Source organism: Uranotaenia lowii, chromosome 3 (assembly GCF_029784155.1).
Source record: "Uranotaenia lowii strain MFRU-FL chromosome 3, ASM2978415v1, whole genome shotgun sequence".
Classification (NCBI taxonomy): Eukaryota; Metazoa; Arthropoda; class Insecta; order Diptera; family Culicidae; genus Uranotaenia; species Uranotaenia lowii.
The window spans coordinates 188,225,707-188,249,317 of record NC_073693.1 but is presented as its reverse complement, the minus strand read 5'-3'; the positions used below and the strand labels follow the sequence as shown (position 1 = coordinate 188,249,317).

Here is a 23,611-nt window from a genome sequence, read left to right as displayed (position 1 = left end):
GAAAAACATGCGAAAAAAATTCGCCTTGTCTCCCGGTGAGACTTGAACCCACATCTTGCGCCTCTCCGGGGCCCATGTATTAACATTCTACTACAGGAGACCAACCTGGCGTATGAATATTATACTGGTTGAGTGTCGATGTCTATCGGAATGAAGGGAATAGTTCTCCCATGTGATCATAATCATTTTTCTTGGTCTATTTCTATTCCCATCATTTCATCTTACGGTAGTTGGAATCAAGTTTGGACATTTTTAAGCACGGCAAGATTTGCATTGCATGCTTAAAAATGTCCAAACTTGATTCCAACTACCGTAAGATGAAATGATGGGAATAGAAATAGACCAAGAAAAATGATTATGATCACATGGGAGAACTATTCCCTTCATTCCGATAGACATCGACACTCAACCAGTATAATATTCATACGCCAGGTTGGTCTCCTGTAGTAGAATGTTAATACATGGGCCCCGGAGAGGCGCAAGATGTGGGTTCAAGTCTCACCGGGAGACAAGGCGAATTTTTTTCGCATGTTTTTCAACATCGATTTTCTTTTATCTAGTCCCTGAAATTTCATCTAAGTTGGATTCATTTCTCTACAAAAAAAAATAATAATAGTGTTGAATAAATGCTTGAGAACTATTGGAATATTAGGAAGAATAATTTGTATGAATTTAATAGAAATATTATCAAAACCAGTAGCGTTGGATTTTATAGAAAAGACAGAGTTAATAATCTCGTATTCTTCTACTGGTCTAAATTCAAAACCATTCGAGTTGGATGGAGTTATAAACGTGCTACTACAAGTTGTAAAATTAGCTTAGCTTAGCTTAGCTTGGTTGACTACTCACATCCACCTTAAACTATGAAATTCGAAAATGCTTCATATTAAGTTTTTATTTTGTTAATTAAAACAAATCATATTTTTATACGGCATTCAACAACTTTACTATTAAAATCACTTTAATGCATTTCGAACTCCACAGTCGCAGGCGTGGCTCAGTAGAACAAGTTCCACATTGCCAATGGTTGCTACTCCGTGATTGACCGAGGCCATCAATTTTGTACAAAGGTCAAAAGAATGGTACTTGGGATTAGTAGCTCATTCTCATTGTACAAAACTGATGCTCTCTCTTTGATCGTCAATAACGGCGCCGGCCACGTCCTAGTAGTCAATAGATAGTTGGGAAAAATAGAGAAAGGGATGAAAGGTATAACTTTGCGCTTTAGGACCGAGGTCACCTCTGCATCCTAGCAAATAATTTTGTTAAGGAGAGTGGGCAAAAGGATATGATCTGGAGACACTTTTGACTGTGTTGTGATCTTAAAAAATGAACCAAATATACTCCTGTACTCATATTGTTTGTGTAAAACGCCAACTATAAACCAATTTAGCTATAAACCACTTCTAACATATTAACTAAGAAAAGATTGGATTTAAACGCATCGTTTGAATATTAGAATTCATCACTATTATTTGCAACATTTTGAAGCACTTTAAAGAAAAATGAAATTTTCGAAATTTTTTGTATAAAAATCGTATATTTTTCATGTAGCAGAGAAAACTGTTTTTAACTAATGGCTAACTTTCGCATAACTTTATCGTTTTTTCAAGCCCGCTACAATTTTAAGTAAAAAAAACTAAATAAGGTCTTCTTCATCGCGATAATTTGAAATATTTAATGAAATCTGGACACATGGGAAAAATTTGAATAATATTGCTTTAAAACAGTTGTATTCAATAACAACCCAGTTTATTTACTTGAACTATCTACCAGTTGAATTAAAATTTAGATACGCCAAGATATAAGAGGTAAATAGGATACCATCATACCTCTACTTTTACAGTTTTAAGATGCGATTTAAACAATTCGAAGCTTTCCTGAAACACCATTCGAAGATTATCTACGAAAAAAATCCTAGCAAAACCTGGTTACAAACAACACCAAAGTTGTGATTATTGTTCATTTGAGAATAATAAAACAAACATTCGAGGTTGCTACCGTGTGACACATTTGAAGTAATCCACAAAAATTACAAAAGATTTCTAGTGTTTAAGTCCCTATACGCTGGCCACATTGAACCTACATTGAACCTAGAAAATAAACTATCATTTGTTATAGGCAAAACCTTACATTGAAAGCGAAGCGATAATTAAAATAAATAACAGCTATCGTGTTTTAAAGCGGCCTCATGTTTATGACATGTACTCAAACGTTTACAAATCTTACGTTAAGTTTTTGCCAAAAAAAAATCATATCAGCAGGTATTTAAATTTTTAATCACGAACGGAAATCAAAATTTTTAAAATCGAAATTTTACTCAAATGGATTTACACTGCAAAATAAACTAAAGTATAAATAGAAAGTATAAATAGAGTAAAATAAAGGAACGGGCTCACCAAAAATGCCAATCCTATAGGATCTATAGATGAAAAGGAGTCCGCGGTTCCGCAAAACAGCTATTTTAATCTGGAGGGGGAGATTGTTTGCTTTCCGGGAGATCCGTTTCCGTTACTCGATTTGTTAGTTCCGTCAATTTTCCGGGATTTGAATTTTTCTCTAATTTTTCGATGACAGAAAAAACCTGTCCTCCTCACTCAGCCACAGCCTACCAAGTCTCCGTGCTACTACAAGTTGTAAAATTAGTAGAAAAATATTGATTGATTTCATCTGGAGAAAAACTGCTGTGTTGATCACTTACAGATCTTTTTGACAAACCCAAAGTTTTTAGGTTTTTCCAAAGAGCTTTAGGAGGTAGATTAAAATCAATGCGCTGTTTATCATGTTCAATTTTTGCAGTACGAATAAGTGTATTCACTTTGTTTCTTAAATGTTTAAATGAAGAATGCTTTAAATCATTAATGCTTAACAAACTACCAATATTCATCTTCTGAAGAGCAGTATTTAGGCTATCACTATCATAATTTTTATAATCACGATACCAGTATCCTGTTGTGCTATTTTGGCGAAAATACTTAAGAGTGAAGAAAATCATATCGTGACGAGATACTCCAGGGATCGATATTTGATTCAAGTTTGAAATTTGGCTTTAAAAAAAAAACTGGAACACAAACAATGTTAAACAATACACCAAAAAGATCTTAGAAAATATTTGCCATTGAAAATCAATTCCAAAATAAAAATCTTGTGGATGATTTTTCAAATATACAGCGTGCGCCAACAGGATCCGATTTAAACGTCGAATAACTCAGCTATTTTTCAACCGATTTTGACAGATGAACACAGCTTCGAATCGTAATTTAGTACCATTTTTGCTTTGCTACTCCGTGATTGACCGAGGCCATCAATTTTGTACAAAGGTCAAAAGAATGGTACTTGGGATTAGTAGCTCATTCTCATTGTACAAAACTGATGCTCTCTCTTTGATCGTCAATAACGGCGCCGGCCACGTCCTAGTAGTCAATAGATAGTTGGGAAAAATAGAGAAAGGGATGAAAGGTATAACTTTGCGCTTTAGGACCGAGGTCACCTCTGCATCCTAGCAAATAATTTTGTTAAGGAGAGTGGGCAAAAGGATATGATCTGGAGACACTTTTGACTGTGTTGTGATCTTAAAAAATGAACCAAATATACTCCTGTACTCATATTGTTTGTGTAAAACGCCAACTATAAACCAATTTAGCTATAAACCACTTCTAACATATTAACTAAGAAAAGATTGGATTTAAACGCATCGTTTGAATATTAGAATTCATCACTATTATTTGCAACATTTTGAAGCACTTTAAAGAAAAATGAAATTTTCGAAATTTTTTGTATAAAAATCGTATATTTTTCATGTAGCAGAGAAAACTGTTTTTAACTAATGGCTAACTTTCGCATAACTTTATCGTTTTTTCAAGCCCGCTACAATTTTAAGTAAAAAAAACTAAATAAGGTCTTCTTCATCGCGATAATTTGAAATATTTAATGAAATCTGGACACATGGGAAAAATTTGAATAATATTGCTTTAAAACAGTTGTATTCAATAACAACCCAGTTTATTTACTTGAACTATCTACCAGTTGAATTAAAATTTAGATACGCCAAGATATAAGAGGTAAATAGGATACCATCATACCTCTACTTTTACAGTTTTAAGATGCGATTTAAACAATTCGAAGCTTTCCTGAAACACCATTCGAAGATTATCTACGAAAAAAATCCTAGCAAAACCTGGTTACAAACAACACCAAAGTTGTGATTATTGTTCATTTGAGAATAATAAAACAAACATTCGAGGTTGCTACCGTGTGACACATTTGAAGTAATCCACAAAAATTACAAAAGATTTCTAGTGTTTAAGTCCCTATACGCTGGCCACATTGAACCTACATTGAACCTAGAAAATAAACTATCATTTGTTATAGGCAAAACCTTACATTGAAAGCGAAGCGATAATTAAAATAAATAACAGCTATCGTGTTTTAAAGCGGCCTCATGTTTATGACATGTACTCAAACGTTTACAAATCTTACGTTAAGTTTTTGCCAAAAAAAAATCATATCAGCAGGTATTTAAATTTTTAATCACGAACGGAAATCAAAATTTTTAAAATCGAAATTTTACTCAAATGGATTTACACTGCAAAATAAACTAAAGTATAAATAGAAAGTATAAATAGAGTAAAATAAAGGAACGGGCTCACCAAAAATGCCAATCCTATAGGATCTATAGATGAAAAGGAGTCCGCGGTTCCGCAAAACAGCTATTTTAATCTGGAGGGGGAGATTGTTTGCTTTCCGGGAGATCCGTTTCCGTTACTCGATTTGTTAGTTCCGTCAATTTTCCGGGATTTGAATTTTTCTCTAATTTTTCGATGACAGAAAAAACCTGTCCTCCTCACTCAGCCACAGCCTACCAAGTCTCCGTGCTACTACAAGTTGTAAAATTAGTAGAAAAATATTGATTGATTTCATCTGGAGAAAAACTGCTGTGTTGATCACTTACAGATCTTTTTGACAAACCCAAAGTTTTTAGGTTTTTCCAAAGAGCTTTAGGAGGTAGATTAAAATCAATGCGCTGTTTATCATGTTCAATTTTTGCAGTACGAATAAGTGTATTCACTTTGTTTCTTAAATGTTTAAATGAAGAATGCTTTAAATCATTAATGCTTAACAAACTACCAATATTCATCTTCTGAAGAGCAGTATTTAGGCTATCACTATCATAATTTTTATAATCACGATACCAGTATCCTGTTGTGCTATTTTGGCGAAAATACTTAAGAGTGAAGAAAATCATATCGTGACGAGATACTCCAGGGATCGATATTTGATTCAAGTTTGAAATTTGGCTTTAAAAAAAAAACTGGAACACAAACAATGTTAAACAATACACCAAAAAGATCTTAGAAAATATTTGCCATTGAAAATCAATTCCAAAATAAAAATCTTGTGGATGATTTTTCAAATATACAGCGTGCGCCAACAGGATCCGATTTAAACGTCGAATAACTCAGCTATTTTTCAACCGATTTTGACAGATGAACACAGCTTCGAATCGTAATTTAGTACCATTTTTGCTTTGCTACTCCGTGATTGACCGAGGCCATCAATTTTGTACAAAGGTCAAAAGAATGGTACTTGGGATTAGTAGCTCATTCTCATTGTACAAAACTGATGCTCTCTCTTTGATCGTCAATAACGGCGCCGGCCACGTCCTAGTAGTCAATAGATAGTTGGGAAAAATAGAGAAAGGGATGAAAGGTATAACTTTGCGCTTTAGGACCGAGGTCACCTCTGCATCCTAGCAAATAATTTTGTTAAGGAGAGTGGGCAAAAGGATATGATCTGGAGACACTTTTGACTGTGTTGTGATCTTAAAAAATGAACCAAATATACTCCTGTACTCATATTGTTTGTGTAAAACGCCAACTATAAACCAATTTAGCTATAAACCACTTCTAACATATTAACTAAGAAAAGATTGGATTTAAACGCATCGTTTGAATATTAGAATTCATCACTATTATTTGCAACATTTTGAAGCACTTTAAAGAAAAATGAAATTTTCGAAATTTTTTGTATAAAAATCGTATATTTTTCATGTAGCAGAGAAAACTGTTTTTAACTAATGGCTAACTTTCGCATAACTTTATCGTTTTTTCAAGCCCGCTACAATTTTAAGTAAAAAAAACTAAATAAGGTCTTCTTCATCGCGATAATTTGAAATATTTAATGAAATCTGGACACATGGGAAAAATTTGAATAATATTGCTTTAAAACAGTTGTATTCAATAACAACCCAGTTTATTTACTTGAACTATCTACCAGTTGAATTAAAATTTAGATACGCCAAGATATAAGAGGTAAATAGGATACCATCATACCTCTACTTTTACAGTTTTAAGATGCGATTTAAACAATTCGAAGCTTTCCTGAAACACCATTCGAAGATTATCTACGAAAAAAATCCTAGCAAAACCTGGTTACAAACAACACCAAAGTTGTGATTATTGTTCATTTGAGAATAATAAAACAAACATTCGAGGTTGCTACCGTGTGACACATTTGAAGTAATCCACAAAAATTACAAAAGATTTCTAGTGTTTAAGTCCCTATACGCTGGCCACATTGAACCTACATTGAACCTAGAAAATAAACTATCATTTGTTATAGGCAAAACCTTACATTGAAAGCGAAGCGATAATTAAAATAAATAACAGCTATCGTGTTTTAAAGCGGCCTCATGTTTATGACATGTACTCAAACGTTTACAAATCTTACGTTAAGTTTTTGCCAAAAAAAAATCATATCAGCAGGTATTTAAATTTTTAATCACGAACGGAAATCAAAATTTTTAAAATCGAAATTTTACTCAAATGGATTTACACTGCAAAATAAACTAAAGTATAAATAGAAAGTATAAATAGAGTAAAATAAAGGAACGGGCTCACCAAAAATGCCAATCCTATAGGATCTATAGATGAAAAGGAGTCCGCGGTTCCGCAAAACAGCTATTTTAATCTGGAGGGGGAGATTGTTTGCTTTCCGGGAGATCCGTTTCCGTTACTCGATTTGTTAGTTCCGTCAATTTTCCGGGATTTGAATTTTTCTCTAATTTTTCGATGACAGAAAAAACCTGTCCTCCTCACTCAGCCACAGCCTACCAAGTCTCCGTGCTACTACAAGTTGTAAAATTAGTAGAAAAATATTGATTGATTTCATCTGGAGAAAAACTGCTGTGTTGATCACTTACAGATCTTTTTGACAAACCCAAAGTTTTTAGGTTTTTCCAAAGAGCTTTAGGGGGTAGATTAAAATCAATGCGCTGTTTATCATGTTCAATTTTTGCAGTACGAATAAGTGTATTCACTTTGTTTCTTAAATGTTTAAATGAAGAATGCTTTAAATCATTAATGCTTAACAAACTACCAATATTCATCTTCTGAAGAGCAGTATTTAGGCTATCACTATCATAATTTTTATAATCACGATACCAGTATCCTGTTGTGCTATTTTGGCGAAAATACTTAAGAGTGAAGAAAATCATATCGTGACGAGATACTCCAGGGATCGATATTTGATTCAAGTTTGAAATTTGGCTTTAAAAAAAAAACTGGAACACAAACAATGTTAAACAATACACCAAAAAGATCTTAGAAAATATTTGCCATTGAAAATCAATTCCAAAATAAAAATCTTGTGGATGATTTTTCAAATATACAGCGTGCGCCAACAGGATCCGATTTAAACGTCGAATAACTCAGCTATTTTTCAACCGATTTTGACAGATGAACACAGCTTCGAATCGTAATTTAGTACCATTTTTGCTTTGAGACGATACACACCTAAAAAACGTGGTGAAATTGTAACGCTTTACATAAAACAATATAGTTCAAATATGAAAACTATGCGTGCTTTCGTAGAAAATATGGCAGGAACTAAGCGCCTACAAACAAGACGATCCGTAGTTTGGCGACGAATTTCTTCGAGTACGGGTCTGTAGCAAATTGCCAGGTTTCTATTCGTCCGCCTCTGAGGGGATAAATTTGCGAAGTAAAGTATACGCCAGCTAATCGAAGAACACTGATGAACTTAAGCCCAAAATGCTGGTCAATATTAAGCAGAATGTCTGCAAAAAAGCTGCTTTTGAGTATCAAATTGAAATGGACATTTTATCGATGTCGTATTCTAAATCTGGTTTGGAATGTGGCGAAAAATTTTCTAAAAGAATCTTGTTTGTTTTTTAAAATCAACTTAAATTGGAGGGGTTATTCGAAATTAATATCAGATTCTGTTGGCGCAACCTGTATAAATCAGTTTTTTTTTATTTAAACATGGCAAAATAAATTCAAATTTTACTTTAAATTCCTAATTTTCTGAAGAATAATGTATTCAAAATGACTTGGTGAAAAATTTAAGATTTTGAAATGTAACTAACAACTCAAAATTATAATAATGCGATCTCCTGCAGTTTGAATTTCCCAACGAAATATTCATCTTGATAATTTAATCTTGATTCTGAAACTCATTTACGTGTTCGTTTAACACCCAAAGGTGCGAAGCTTCTACTAACATTATTTAATCTAATCTTTTAATTCTAGCAAAAATGACAAATCATGTATGAAAAAATTTTGAAAAATTGTTTTTTTTTAACATTTTGATTAGATTAATAATTGCCTAGATCTTAGGAAAAGTAAATAGTTCCACTCAAGATAATTTACCCTCAAAACAAAAAGGTGAAATTCGTTTTTGATAGGGATAAATGTAATAAATTCCTTGCATAAAAAAGTGCAGTTCGTTCATATTCTTGAGCGATCTTATTTGGAGTTAATTCAAACTACTTTTTTTCCTCACTTTGAAAATAAATATTATGAAATTATTGAAACTCTTCATTTCAATAAACATTATTTTCTAAAGAATCAGGCTACCAGAAGATCCCGAGAATCCCGAGTATTTCATACGGATATAAATGAGAAATGTGCTCTTAAAAAGCTGTGCTTGGAAGAAAGTTCCAAAACACACAGCTTTACTAACGCTGAAAGTGCTTATCTAGCCTCGTGTGGCCATTATGGCCTTATTTCCCCTACCTAATTGTTTATCAATCCGTAAATTATTTTCGAGCTGAAATATCTGTGCAACGCAATGTACTTCACCCTATAGTTTAATACACTTTTCTACGGTCAGCAGTTACTTCAATCCATTGGAAACGCTCTACGAGTTTTTGCTGCACCGCATTAAGCTTCTCTTCAGGATGCTGAGTTGAAAACTCGTCCAATGGAATCCTTTTTTCATTTCTTCATTCTCTTTTCAGTTTCATTCCTCTCGTGTTGGTGGTTTAGAAAGCTGCCTGCCAGCTAGGGAACGGAATGAGGAAGAAGCCTAAACTGCAAGCAAGGATGTGCCACGTTGTCAGTTTTGTCCCAATGGCATCATAATAGTTCTTCACTCAAAGATGTGTGCTGGTATGCTGCCCATGGAACTTAGAAACTCTAAAAAGGACCTTGAAATAACGCTCGTTGCAGATTGTGTGCGTCTTCTGCTGAACTTTAGAGGTACAGCCAACGAGCAAAATAACATGTGATCTTTTGCAGCTTGTGCTCTGCTAACTCTATGTCTAGCTCATAGATTGAAGGCCATCCCGTAATGAAAAAATAAGAAAAGATTGACTGCACATGTAATGACAGCCCAAGGAGGTTTTGAGCGATGTAGGAGAAACATAAATTTGACTAGCTTATAATTAATGTCATTATGTTGCCCCATGAGAGCTCTTCTATCGGACAATCTCGCGTGGTATCACAGACACGAAACTGATCCATCCAGAAGACAAGGCGAGCGGCATCAGCGTAAATCTCGAGAAAATTAGAACAATATGAAAAAGGCAATGGCATGATATCAAAAGATTAACCGACGACGACATATATCTTCCGTCAAAAATGCTTCGAATTCGGCGAAGGCAAAAATAGCAAACTCTAAAACTGGAGAAATATGATTGCCGCACATGTAGATTTATTTTTTGCCTTCAATTTCGATTGGGTGGCGTTGACCTCTATCAAGTTTGAGACTTTCTACTGTTTGACTTTGATTAACCAGTGTTTTAGGGCTTGCTTGAAATTGAACATTTTTCTATTAGATTGAGACTTTTTGCCTTCAATCAACTCAGCCGCTTATTTTTCTGAAAGCTTAATATCATGAAAAATAATAGTAATAGAAGTACCTTCAAAACACAAATTGGAACCCATTTTCTACAATGGCGATTTGGGGTACTGTAACAAATAATAATAATAATGAAAACAGTGATACAAATAATAATTAGGATTTTAAAAAAAATTGAACTAATATTCTACCTTCACGTTTTGGAGAAATTATGTTGTTTGATGTTCGACACAATTGCTTCAAATTTGGGACTTTTCATGTAAGTGCGCTTTGAATACAGTCTTAGGTGTTTCATCGATTTTTGTTCTTCGTTTTTCTTGTCCATTTTTCAATCTTTTCTCTATGTGCAATTTTGAAAGCCTTGCGGTTGTGACATCCCAAAAGACGAAAGATTTGGTTAACTCTCCAAACCAAATAAGTGTTTCAGTTTAAGATCGAAGTTTAAGAATTGCTTCTTCCAAAGCTGAAGGTAAAAGGATAAATTTTTGTTGCCTAATTTTTGGTATATTCTGACTTCCTCCAGAATTCAAATCATTTGTCAAATCACCTGATATGGCGCACAGTGGGCCAGGAACCACACTTTTGCGGTCAAAATTGACTACAGGCCAGAGGCTTCGTTGTAGCTCATCGGTGTCTTGGACAAAGTTACTCGGCTGTATTTGCGCTATCTATGGATGGATTTGAAGTAGTTCTATTTTTCTCCGCAAGGTGGCGCCAAAATCTAACTTTTTACAAAAGCAAGATACAGGCATGGTTTCTTCTACAAAGTTGTTCATTATACTTTTCACATAAACTTTGTAGAACATTGTTAAGCTCTATGTTGTGTACTTACCTTGCGAAAATAATAATTTAAGGAAACCTTGCAAAAAATGGTTTTTTTTCACATATTTTTGTTTTTAGCTATACAATACCTCAAATTTCCACAGTATTCGATTGGAATGGACTCAAATGAGATATTCTAGTGGAAAACTTATTCGTTTAGTAGATTTTTTCTGTCAAAATCGCAAAAAAATAGGGTAAAATTATACATTTTTCAAATTGCATTAACTTGCTTGCGAGCAGTTTGGCGTACCTCATTTTTCGAAAAGTGACAGTTGTGATTATGATCTAAATGCATGTAGATTATGTCGGTGGGTTCTGGTGAGTTCCTTTGCAAATGATTTTATAAAGTTGATTAATTTTCAATACAAATTCACATATTTTAAGACCTTTTCTAAAGAAAATATCCGCATTTCTCGCAGAAAAGTCGAATTTTCGTCGTTTTATTATTGCTTTAGTCAATTGCGATGCATAATTAAGCAATTAAGCAAATTTGAAAAAAAAATTAAAAAAATTAAAAATTATTGAAAACTGTTTTTTTTATTAATTTAAAAAAAAATATTTTTACAAATTTGACTAAAAGTGCAAAACATGTGCGATTTTTTTTTATTCAATCATCATGCAATAGATTTATCCAATAACTGAACGATGAAAATTCGAATTTTCTACGAGAAATGTGGATGTTTTCTTTGAAAAAGGTCTTAAAATATGTGAATTTGTATTGAAAATTAACCAACTTTATTAAATCATTTGGCAAGGAACCCACGAGAACCCACCGACATTTTCTACATGCATTTAGATCATAATCACAACTGTCACTTCTCGAAAAATGAGGTACGCCAAACTGCTCGCAAGCAAGTTATTGCAATTTGAAAAATGTATAATTTTACCCTATTTTTGCGATTTTGACAGAAAAAATCTACTAAACGAATAAGTTTTCCACTAGAATATCTCATTTGAGTCTATTCCAATCGAATACTGTGGAAATTTGAGGTATTGTAAAGCTAAAAACAAAAATATGTGAAAAAAACCATTTTTTGCAAGGTTCCTTAAATTATTATTTTTGCGAGGTAAGTACACAACATAGAGCTTAACAATGTTCTACAAAGTTTATGTGAAAAGTATAATGAACAACTTTGTAGAAGAAACCATGCCTGTATCTTGCTTTTGTAAAAAGTTAGATTTTGGCGCCACCTTGCGGAGAAAAATAGAACTACTTCAAATCCATCCATAGATAGCGCAAATACAGCCGAGTAACTTTGTCCAAGACACCGATGAGCTACAACGAAGCCTCTGGCCTGTAGTCAATTTTGACCGCAAAAGTGTGGTTCCTGGCCCACTCTGTGGCGCATGGAAGTTTTAAAATTGAGCAAATTGGTGAACTAATAAACCTATATGAAAAGCAACCAAAAGTCCCATAAAACAGGTACAAAAGCGCCTACTCAGCCCCATCATTGATATGAAGTATGTTCTATGCAGCTCAAAATTTAAGTTCTTATTGATACTTTCAAGTTCCAAAACAAGTCTTAATGATCTTCTATTCAACTTCCAGCAGTCTTTTAATTCAGCTTCCAAAAAAATCGCAAAAGCAGCAAAAAATCAGTCTCTTTCTCAACTGAGCCCTTGGATTCGGTTCATATTACCTTCTCTTGATTATTTACTATGTTCTGTACTTGGTGCCGCCATGATGCCGCGCACCGGATTCCAAACTCGACAAATTGCTCAATTGCTTCTTTCCTGTATTTCCTACATATATCGCATCAGAATGGTCACTCAATAACCAAATTACTTATTGATAAAAAAAAAAACTTGCCCAGCTTGGGGATCGAACTCTGACCTTCGTGGTGGGAATCGAACACGCTACCACAAAACCACGTCTAGATGTTGGTCTAACTGAAACTAAAACTCGAAGTGGTTATTTCATTTTGAAAGCACATCAATGCACTTTTTGTGACTTATTAACCAATATGTAACTTTCAATGCCTTCATTCAAGTAAATATGTGACTTTTGGTTGCTTGGGTAAATATCATCCATCATTCAATCAAGGATTCAGATCTTGATTCAGATTGCACATTTTTTAGATATTTGAATAGATAACATAAGTTATAACTACTTCTTAAACTGTTCAAGGAAGTCTTTGAGTATTTGATATAGAATATTTTAACTCATTTAATAACTTTTTTGAAGACTGTAGATCGATTTGACTTAATGTTTCAAGAAATATTTAAAATTTATTATGGGTTTGATTTAGATTTTTTAAATGTACATATTTATCATTGGAGAACAAAACTAATTTACTGGAATGAATTTTATTTTGATATTAAACTATAGTTCGAGCACGAGACGTATGATAGATTCATTATTGGAGCAGAAATAACAGAAAGGGAAATCGGCTCGAAAAATGATGTTCAAACATATTTTGTATAAATGCAATGTTTCGATCCTGATGATACTAACTTATCTCTGTTTCTGACTATTTGAAGTTATTTTTTGGAGTCGAATACTCGGTTGTAAGTTGAACCTGTAAAGTATCTTACTGACATTCTTTGCTTTTATCCACATTGTCTACTAGAACGTGGCCGGCACCGTTATTGATCATTTCTCAAAAGGGAGAACATCAGTTTTGTGCATCGGGAATGTACTGATAATCCCAAGCACCATTATGTTTGTTTAGTTCAGCGATTTAAGGTGGATATGAGTAGTCAAACGAGCTTAGCTAAGCTAAGCTAAAACATGAAATTTATATATATTATAGCCAACCTTGTCTAATGGATCTTCCAAAAAATTTTGTTGAAATACATGTATTGAAGCACATGAGCGATTTACAGAAGATTATTAAAACGCCTAAGAAAACAGAGGAAGACTTTTCAGAAGGGGCATAAATTTTGAGGAGTCAATTTATTATGATTCGTTTTCTTTCGATCCTAGTACAAATATACAATTGCTATGAAGACTATAGTCTGATTCATTCAATTGTAGAATTTAGCTCAATACCAAAGAATTACCAATCGAGACAAAAAATATTTAAAATAAGAATCAGAATATTCAACTAGGTTTGTAGACTTGAAATGATTATTTTTTTATTTTAAATAGGATGAATTATAAACTGATAGCTTTTGAAGGTAATTTGTGGGAAAGTTATTTAATAAATCGAAAAGCCTCGGGGTTTGAATGGCTTGTTTCGCACTTGTCTTCGAAAAGATATTGTTTAGATTTTTTGTTACCAAAATGCAGTTTTCCATCACAGAAAGAAAAAAAAGGTTACCCCAGCATATGATTTGAATGAATATTCAGGATCTCTGACCTACAGCAGCAATGACAGACGAAGCCGGCCGTCCCGGTCTGAGTCCCTTTAGGTTCGTCAGGTTTTGGGTCAAACATATATAGGACGCAGTAGCATTATACACTTTTTCTGCCGGCAGAATAGTGCACCAAAGGAAAAATGAGGAAAAACAACTGATTCTTTGGCTGGCAGAGCTAACTGACCGAAGGAATGAAGCGTCAATGAAAAGCGCCACGCAACTAATTAATGTGCGTGTGTATTGGTATAGTTCATAACCGGCCGACATGGACATGGAACCGAAATATTCCTTCCAGCCAGCCGGGGTGCGGATTTAGTTTCGTCAAATGTGTCCTGTTTTTCTGATCTCCGATGGAATCTTTCTTTTCTCACACTAACACTGTTTCGGCACCGAATAAGGGATGCTGCTGCTGCCATCGGCGATCTTCAGGGTGGTCAAATAGTGACGCATCGGAGGAAAAGAGAACCATGCTGGATAGCAATGGTTGTCCCGCTTTAACCTAGGTGTTCCATTCTCGTACAAAAAATGAGCGACAAGAGATGGAAATGCATTCCGCGAGACGCGCCAAACCTTTCTAGCCAGTCAGGTGAGGTTCTCTCGGCAGCCACACAAGGCGCGTAAATTTTGTACAAAGAACACGTGGTTTGTTGAGAGAGATTTGAGAGAGCATTTGTTTAACTACGGAGACTGCTTTTATGTTTTGTTATGCTTTATCCTCAATTTGCAACTCTTCGTAACACTCACACATGTTTAATGGGTTGGAAAATGCTTTTCCGATCGTAGTTGAACTGTTGCTGAAGAAGCTGTTGCTAGAAGATGTTCCGAAGATCCTTTAATCGATTAAGATAGTTTATTATGTCGGTAAAACTATTCTAGTTGAATTTTACGCCAAGCAATGACCAGGTAATCTTTATGTTTTACTTATTCCTGAGCCAGGCAAATCTAACTGCTCCCGTTTTGTTAGACTGTTGGGTTTACTCTACTCAGCTGAATTTGATGGTCCAGCTTTCTTAGCTACAAAAGACTTAGGCAGGCAGCCGGGCAGCCGGTTTCTGATGGTTTGTCCGGCAGAAACCATCGCTGTGTGAGTGTCCATGCACACTTCTAATATCCTTCTCTTACTCTTTCGCATCAGTGATGTTGCCTAGCTGTATATAAGAAATACTGGCCACTCTTTATGTACAACACTACCGACCAGCATTAAGACGATGCGACTCGATGCGATTTCTACTAGTGGAGGGGGAGGGTGTGCGTGCATGATAGAAAGAGTAAGTGGATGCGAGTGTGTGTAGAGATGCAGAAGATTAAACATATTTTCGCCTAAATTGTTTGGAGACGTCCAGTTGTTGAGCCGTTGGGCTCTATTTGTTTCGAAGCTAAATTTAGGTTTCATTTGACAACGCGTCCTCGACCGATACGAACGTGAATTAGTTTTCTTTCCGTTTTGCCATATAAGCCAGAACAGTGGCTAAGCCAATAATAGTTTTGGTGCTCAAGAGACAAAATTGTGACAGTCGGAGGTTGCATTCGAATTAACTACGTATGCCAGTGCTGGTTGGGCTTTCGATTCAAAGTGATAATTAAAATTTATCGTTTATCTATGTAAATCAGAGTGGAAGAAAAACTGTCGTTGACTTTTTTGTTTTCTGATTTTGTTTTGTGTAAACATTTTGAAGTCATTCGATTTTCTAAGTTAATTAGTGTGATCGGTGATATTCAATGAAACGCAGGAAAACATTATTATAATCATGACAACGTGTGGAAGCCAGATGTGCTAGAAACTGTATGTGTTTGATAGTTCTGAATCGAAGAAATTGGATTAAATACGGACGCATCCATGAAAGATTTTTGCCAGTGGTGTTTAACAAGTTATGGCCAGTAATGGGGGAACTCTACATGGGGTCCCCCAAGCACAACCGGGCTTAGGTGGGCATCATAATTGCTCTCATTGTGGACTCTTTTTCGAGAGCTCTTCATCCCTTCAAGTGCATATGCACTATCATCATGAAACAATGAATTGTTGGGCTCCAACTTCTACCGGGAGTGTACCCAGTTCGGCAACATCAACGACGCCAACATCAGATTCAGAAAACAACAACCAACCATCGTTGAAATCACACATCAAATCTACTTCGCCCCATCAAACGATAGCAGCCGCTGCTGATTCGAGTGATAATCAACCGTCAACTCCTCAACCGTCGACGATTCCTGAGCCAGGTACGCCACAGAGTTTTACTGGAGGTGCATCTCCATATCAACAGCCAACATCAATTATAGCTCCTGAAATGCATTATCCTACCTACATTCACGGGTATGATCCGTACTATCATCCTGCGACAATTGATTACGGGAACCCGTTACCACCTCCTCACATTACCGGTCGGACGCAGCCAGAGTACAAAGCAGTGCCTTCAGCGAGATACCATCCCTATAACAATAACAATCTCAGCAACGGTAATCACCATCATCAAATTCCCCCAAATAACGAAGCAGCTCCTCTCAACAGTGCTAGTTTGAGTCCTCAAGTAAGTTCGTCAAGCAGTACCCATAACGCAACACCTCAAGCTGCAACAACAGTTGCTTCCTCAACTACCTCAACTTCACCTCAGCAAAGAACTTCTCACATTCCGCCGACGCCTTCACCGTCTCCAATTCAATGCGAAAAGTGCGGGCTCGTGTGTGATACAGAAGATGCATTAAATGAGCATGATGCAACAATTCATCAGAACCAATCTCAACAATCAACAGCTCAGCAAACAGTAGAACCGAACAATATGAATCGAAGTGAAGAATCAGACATACAAAGTGGATACTCATATAGTAATAATCCTCAACCGCCACCACCGTTTGTCAAAGAAGAACCAGCTCAATCAGACATTCTAGATCTGGATTCACAAAAAATGGTCTACCCACCAGAACCAGTTCTGCCTCCCATGAACTCGTTACACCCCTTACAATCGATGCAACGACATCCAATGATGTGGCCACATGATCCTCATAATTTCATGCCCCCACACGCTTCTCATGAGCTGAAAGCTCCTTACTATCATCATCCCATCAAATCTGAGTACTCCCCAACACCGACGATCAAAAGCGAATACCAGCAGCATGCACCAATGCATATTAAAACCGAGTACGCTTCGATTGCGACTCCTGCTGCCATTAAAAATGAGTACAATCTTCCTCCATCGCTTCCTTCAGCTCCAACAGCCAACCAATCGGTGAAACCTTTTCCTGAAGAAATAAGTGAAAATAACCAAATGGCTACAAGCCCGTCGGATTTTCCAAGTACGACTACACCCCAAGAAAATAATTCACAGTTCAGGAATTTTGAACCCCCTACATCATCGTTGCCAAACAATGCACTGCCGCAAAAGGGAACTGCTTGGAAAACCAACGAAGCTAGGCGTCCTAAGACTTACAATTGCACAGCTTGCAACAAATGGTTCACTAGTTCTGGCCATTTGAAGCGTCACTATAATACAACTTTGCATAAGAATGCTGTCAAGTCTAGTGGTCAACCTGATCCAGCTACTTTGCCGATCAGCGTTCATCACCACCCAGGAAGAGATCCTAATTATATCAACAAAGGTCGACGTGGAACCACAGCCCAAATTCAACAGCCAATACAACAACCGGTACCACCTCCTGATCCTCCTAGAAGTCCTGACTATGGATCACAATACAGTGCATCGGGGTTTACAGCACCTCAAGTAACCTCGAACCAGGGGTTCCACCAATACAATTCCAACCTTCAATCAAACTCTTCAGCCGTTCCCCCAAACGGGGTAGCAGGTCCCTCCGTCCTAGCCTCCCAACCGAGGGACCTGCAGACCATCTCGAACAGCAACATGGAAATGTTGCACCAGCAGGAGCAAATGGAACAAATGCCTATTATCACCACCACCACCACCCCCACCAGCATCCCATCGCCACTCCACAGTCAGTCCATCATCAATACAACGGAGCATTACCACATCACCAGCCCTTTAATTACCAACACCAGCATCCCATCATTCCAAACCATCCTGCCGGAGGCACCGAGCTATCACCATATTATTGGTAATCATGCAACGCAATCCGACACCAGCGACATGATTACAAGTGATCATTTTTTCTCAATCAACGGTTTCGACGCTAGCGTCACCGTTCTACCGTCAACGATAACTCCTATCTCGACGGAATTCCCTCGATATCCGGGGGGCGCCGAGATGTATCAAGGCGATACGGCGCCCCCCTTTTCACCGAATGTACCGGAGCAATACCAACAAACCGACTCCCTGTTTACTGAACTCCGCCTGCAAACACCACAACCAGCTGCAACGGCACCGTCAATGTCTCCGGCACCGTGTTCCCCGCGTGTAACATCCACCGAGACCAACATTTCGGCCGACAGTCGTCCCGCCGAAGTACACCGGTGCGATGAATGCGACAAGGTCTTTAACAAGGTATGCTATTTAACCCAGCACAACAAAACCTTTCATTCTGGTGACAAACCGTTCAAATGCCATCGATGTGGAAAACGCTTTCCATGCGATCAAACCTACGAAGAGCATTTAGCGAAACATGGCGGAGAAAAACCATTCAAATGTGAGTTGTGCCCGAAACAGTTCAATCATAAAACTGATCTTCGACGGCACATGTGTCTGCACAGCGGTTCGAAACCATACGCGTGCGATCAATGTGGTAAAGGATTCATACGCAAAGATCACATGCTAAAGCATTGCGAAACTCATAAAAAGAAATCGAGCGCTGGAGCAAAGAAAATCTTAGCCGGAAAGATGGGAATGCGAGTCAATACTCTGAAGGAGATCATGGTAGGCGACGAATGACATTGGTGTGCATCCCGTTGTCTTACGCCAGAACCATAAGCAGTATGGCGTGCAGAAGACGAGCGGCAACGGGACAAGATGGCCATCTGATAAAACGGTAAAAAATATTATTCATTTTGGTATGAACAAAAATTGAAAAGCAATGATGGATTTCTTTTGTGTTTTCTTTAATCATATTTTAATACCTGTAATCTGCTATAAAAGCAGTTGCATGCTGAGCAAGCAAATCACAAACCATGTTTCCTAAAAACAAAACGAAACAAAGTTACCTATGAAACCTCACTTACCAAAACCAGGTGCAGTACTCTACCTCAAAAGATGCGACAATGTAATGATACAATCTGATTAATAGCCAATCACTAGATTAATTGAAAACGTGAATATTTTAAGCCACATCCACACCTACCTCAATAGCATAAATTATTCTTATTTTGCACCGACACTCCTCCGTTTTCCGGATAATCGGTGCATTATAAGCTAAGCAATTGAACAAAGTTATACATTTGCATAAGAAAATAATATTTACATTTGAACATAAACACCGATAACGCAATCTTAAGGACATTTAATTGGTGTTATAGATCATTCTCAGACGAAAAATATTTCACAACGATCATGCAAACAGATAAATGAAATATTTTAAATATCATTTTAAAAGCAATATTCAAAAAATTAGCTACCGGCAGGAATTTAAAACACTTCAAAGTACCTATTAAAGAAAACCTCCTTTATCACTATAACAGGAAAAAACAGAAGGTTCATATTCTTAGAATCGTCTAAATGTATCAGTAGAGATTTAAAGAAACACATACAGAAAAATATAAAAATAAACCAATAATGTACAAACTGGATTGAATAAAATGTTAAGTGTAAAAATGTTTGAATAAGAACTATATACGAAAAATTCATTCTTGTTGTTGGAAAATAAACACAAACAAAAAAAAACATTAGCAAAACAGATCATCTTGTGTCTAACCAAGCTTCACAAATCATTGTGACCAGTGGTTAAGAAAGGCTACGATCAACAGACACAGTACATACATAATAATCCTGCGAACCGAAACTGTATTATCAAATGGTTGTGTTAGATTAATTAATTACCTATTATTGTGGATTAGGAGTTTTCCGCCTGGCCCGTCTTCTGTTCTGTCGTTCTCTTTGGTTTTTGTGTTTCCAACCTCCGCTCAGTTTCGACTTCCACCCTCGAAAACCAAAACAACTTCAGCTTCAACCGTTGGAATGCTTCCGTCGGAACCATTGGAACGTTTTTCGCCGCGTAAAGCAACAGAATCCATTGCTCTCACGCGCCCTTTCCATTCCTTCCTAAAGTATCCAGTTTGGAACCAAGTCCTTGGTCTCAATCACAGCAAACTTTGGTATTGTTTTGTTCTGTCTTCTCTACAAACGGGACGTTAAGTTGTGTTCCCCCCTCAGGATAAAGTGATACAATCACCATCATCGGCCTACTCCGTTCGAGTATTTTCCGCAGTATTGTTGGGTGGTGCGCTATCATCACCTTTATGAGCCATTTAATTTATGATCTTCCAATCCACATTGTGAGTTCGTTATAACTTGGTTGTTTATTCATTTGTGAAACAGATGTACGCGTGGTATTTTTAGAACATCTTATGCAAAGTGAAATGTTTAGTTACCTATACTGTATAGTCAGTTACACATTTTTGTAGGTTTTGTTCAGCCGTCATACAGAAGTTATATTTTATTTAATTGATATTGTACATATAGTATTGAGCCAAAATAAATCTTTTTTTATATAACGGCCTCTGGATCAAGTTATCTTTTAGTTTTTAAGACAATATGTTTATATGAGAGAAAAAAAAGGTCGAATAGGTTTAATTTGAAATCAGTAAGAAAAACTATTCGAATTAATAAAAGACAAATTAAAAAAATGATTACAACATAATTAATCATATCAGAAACAACAACATGATAATTTGCAATACAAAATGGAACTTTAAAGAATGACATATCCGCAGTTGTGAAGTAAATCATAAAAAAAACATTACTCATTTGTCTGAACACATATCCAATTTGATTTCGAAAACGTAGCCAAAAGAAACGAAAAACAAACGTGAAGTAAAAAATATTTTCATATCGTTGTAAGCATTAAATGTGTATTTGATAATGGTAAAATCCAGCAGCAGTAATGCATCTACTCAACACATATAGGAAAAAATAATTCAAAAAATGTGTATCTGAGTACCAGTGTATTAAACCATAAATATCATGTGAGAAAACAAATAGGTCAGACACTTTGTCATGTTCAGAAAAAAAATCTTATTTGCTCAAACTCAAACCTTTATTAGATCGCTCAAATAGTTCTTCCTGTTGATTGGGTTGTTTTTATTTTGTTTAAGGTTATATTTGTGAAACAACCACAATCAGGCAAAATACGTGTAAAAGTATCATGCTGATAGAATTATGTTGCCATTTTATGTTTCAAACAGCCTCACAGATAGTCAATAATAATGTTATTATTTACAACTCAGTCAGCAAACGATGAGATTAGTTATTTAGTTTACGACGCTGTATTAAAATTATAATCAAATGATAAATAGATTGAGATTATGTTTATGAACGCATACATATGAGTGAATTACGTAATCGAATTGAAAAAGAGAAAAGGGTTAAATTATATGGAAAACAAATAAAATGGATGAAAATGTAACATTGATGTTGTTCTTTGCAATCTTCGAAATAACCTCCAAACAACCTATGTTTTTTTTTTTGTAAATAAGGGTGGCAAAACCGCCCATATACATTTTATAGATTAGCCTAAAAAACTGACCTGTGCAAAATTTAAGCTCAATCGGACTTGATTTAGGGGTGCCTCATAGCGCTCAAAGTTTCGCTATTCTGACCCTCAAAAATCACCAAAAGGGGGGGTCAAAGGAAATCGGAAAAATAGAAATTTTAATGTTGACGCCAAATGACTGAAAAAAAAGCACAAAACATCGTAATCTGGTTTTAATTGGAAAAAAAAATGTCAAAAATCGACTTTGAAATTTTAAAAATCGTCAAAGGGGGAACCGATGGAAATTCCGAAAATCTAGATTTTAATTTTGAAGCAAAATGACTCAGAAATGCATGAAACTTCGAGATGTGGTGTAACCTCAAATTTTTTTTTTTTGGAAAAAATCGCCTTTTTGAGATCTTGGCGTTTAATGCATTTCTAAGTCATTCATTTAGCATCAAAACTGAATTTTTTTTTTCTTTTCTTTCATTCATGATCGAAACTGAAATTCCGATTTTCCGATTTGTTTTTGGGTTCTTTGGTAATTTTTAATATTTTATACTCGATTTTAACTAAATTTTTTTTCGAGACGACATCAAATTTCGATGTTTTTGGAATTTTTAAGTCATTTTGCATCAAAATTAAATTTCGATTTTTTTCCTTTGCGTCCATCCCCCACCCCTTCCCCCCTTTAATGATTTTTCAGGATTAAAAAACCGAAACTTTGAGCGCTATGAGGTACCCCTAAATCAAATCGAATTGAGCTGAAATTTGGCACAGGTCAGTTTATTTGGGCCAAGCTACAAAATGTATATGGTCGGATTTCGAAATTCGACTTGACCTATTTGGCTGCCACCATAATATACCTTGGCGACCTCAACGCCTTTCATCTGCATCTTTCTACTGTTTTTGTTTTATTTATTTTCTATTTTAGACACGCAACTGCCCTCGTTAGGATTCGAAAAAATAATTTTCAAAATACTCAAAAAACCCTTACAATTAGTATTAAATTACTACAGCAAACATCAATTTTGTGGTTTACTTCTTAGTAAATCAGATGGCATTATGAACACTTCCGCTTGGACTGCAACAAACAAATAGACTACTAGAGATCAAACATCAAACGGAGCACGGTGTTTGTTTCGTTTATAATTTTCATACATAAAAGAAGGCTTTTGCAAACTATTGTTTATACAGAAAAACTTAAATGTAGAAAGACTTATATTAATAATGATCGATTTCATAAAGATTGGAAAACTGGTAAAAATGTGACTCATCTATTAAATCTTTTAAGTGTAACGTGGTTCTGGACATATTACCTTCCTTTTCAGATAAGTTATTTTTTTGCAATAGTCAAGTAAGTAGAATTCTCTAGTCTCCTCTCTTGACCTTCATCCTTTACATGAATCTAAGGTCTTGAAATTGAAGTGAATTCCTTTTTACATATTATTCGGACATAATATGCGGCTTTCAACTGTGGTTAGATCTGTGGTTTTTAAACATTCAACCATTGAAAGTCTCCATATTGGCAATTTCCCCCACTTAAAACTTTTTATCAAACAATGAAATAATATTCTAGAACATCAATAAAAAATCATTTAAAACGTTTAAAAAAATTTAACTTTGATTCAGTGGATACATTTTTCGAATAATGATGTGATTCTTTCTTATACTTTAATATATATTGGAGAACTTTTTTTTTTCTTATTTAAATCATATCTTTTTGGGAAAATTTGGCAACACGCCGTCCATTGCATTTTCTGAAAGCGTGTAATTTCAAGTTTATATGTACCAGAAGTAAGAA

General features: G+C 35.6%; 2 protein-coding genes across 2 annotated transcripts in view; one reads left to right on the top strand and one right to left on the bottom strand.

Annotated features, from left to right (window-relative positions):
• LOC129751451 (ATP-binding cassette sub-family F member 2) overlaps positions 1-23,611 on the bottom strand; it is a 520,520-nt gene that overhangs the window by 301,914 nt on the left and 194,995 nt on the right. The gene's annotated exons all lie outside the window — the stretch shown is intronic.
• LOC129751450 (mucin-2) lies at positions 15,605-21,741 on the top strand. The gene has a single exon (XM_055746973.1). The coding sequence runs from the start codon at positions 16,095-16,097 to the stop codon at positions 19,053-19,055; it is 2,961 nt and encodes a 986-aa protein (XP_055602948.1). The 5' UTR covers positions 15,605-16,094; the 3' UTR covers positions 19,056-21,741.

Bases quoted from the DNA above. Each gene is read 5' to 3' on its own strand.
- LOC129751450 (XM_055746973.1), top strand. From the start codon at position 16,095: ATGGCCAGTAATGGGGGAACTCTACATGGGGTCCCCCAAGCACAACCG.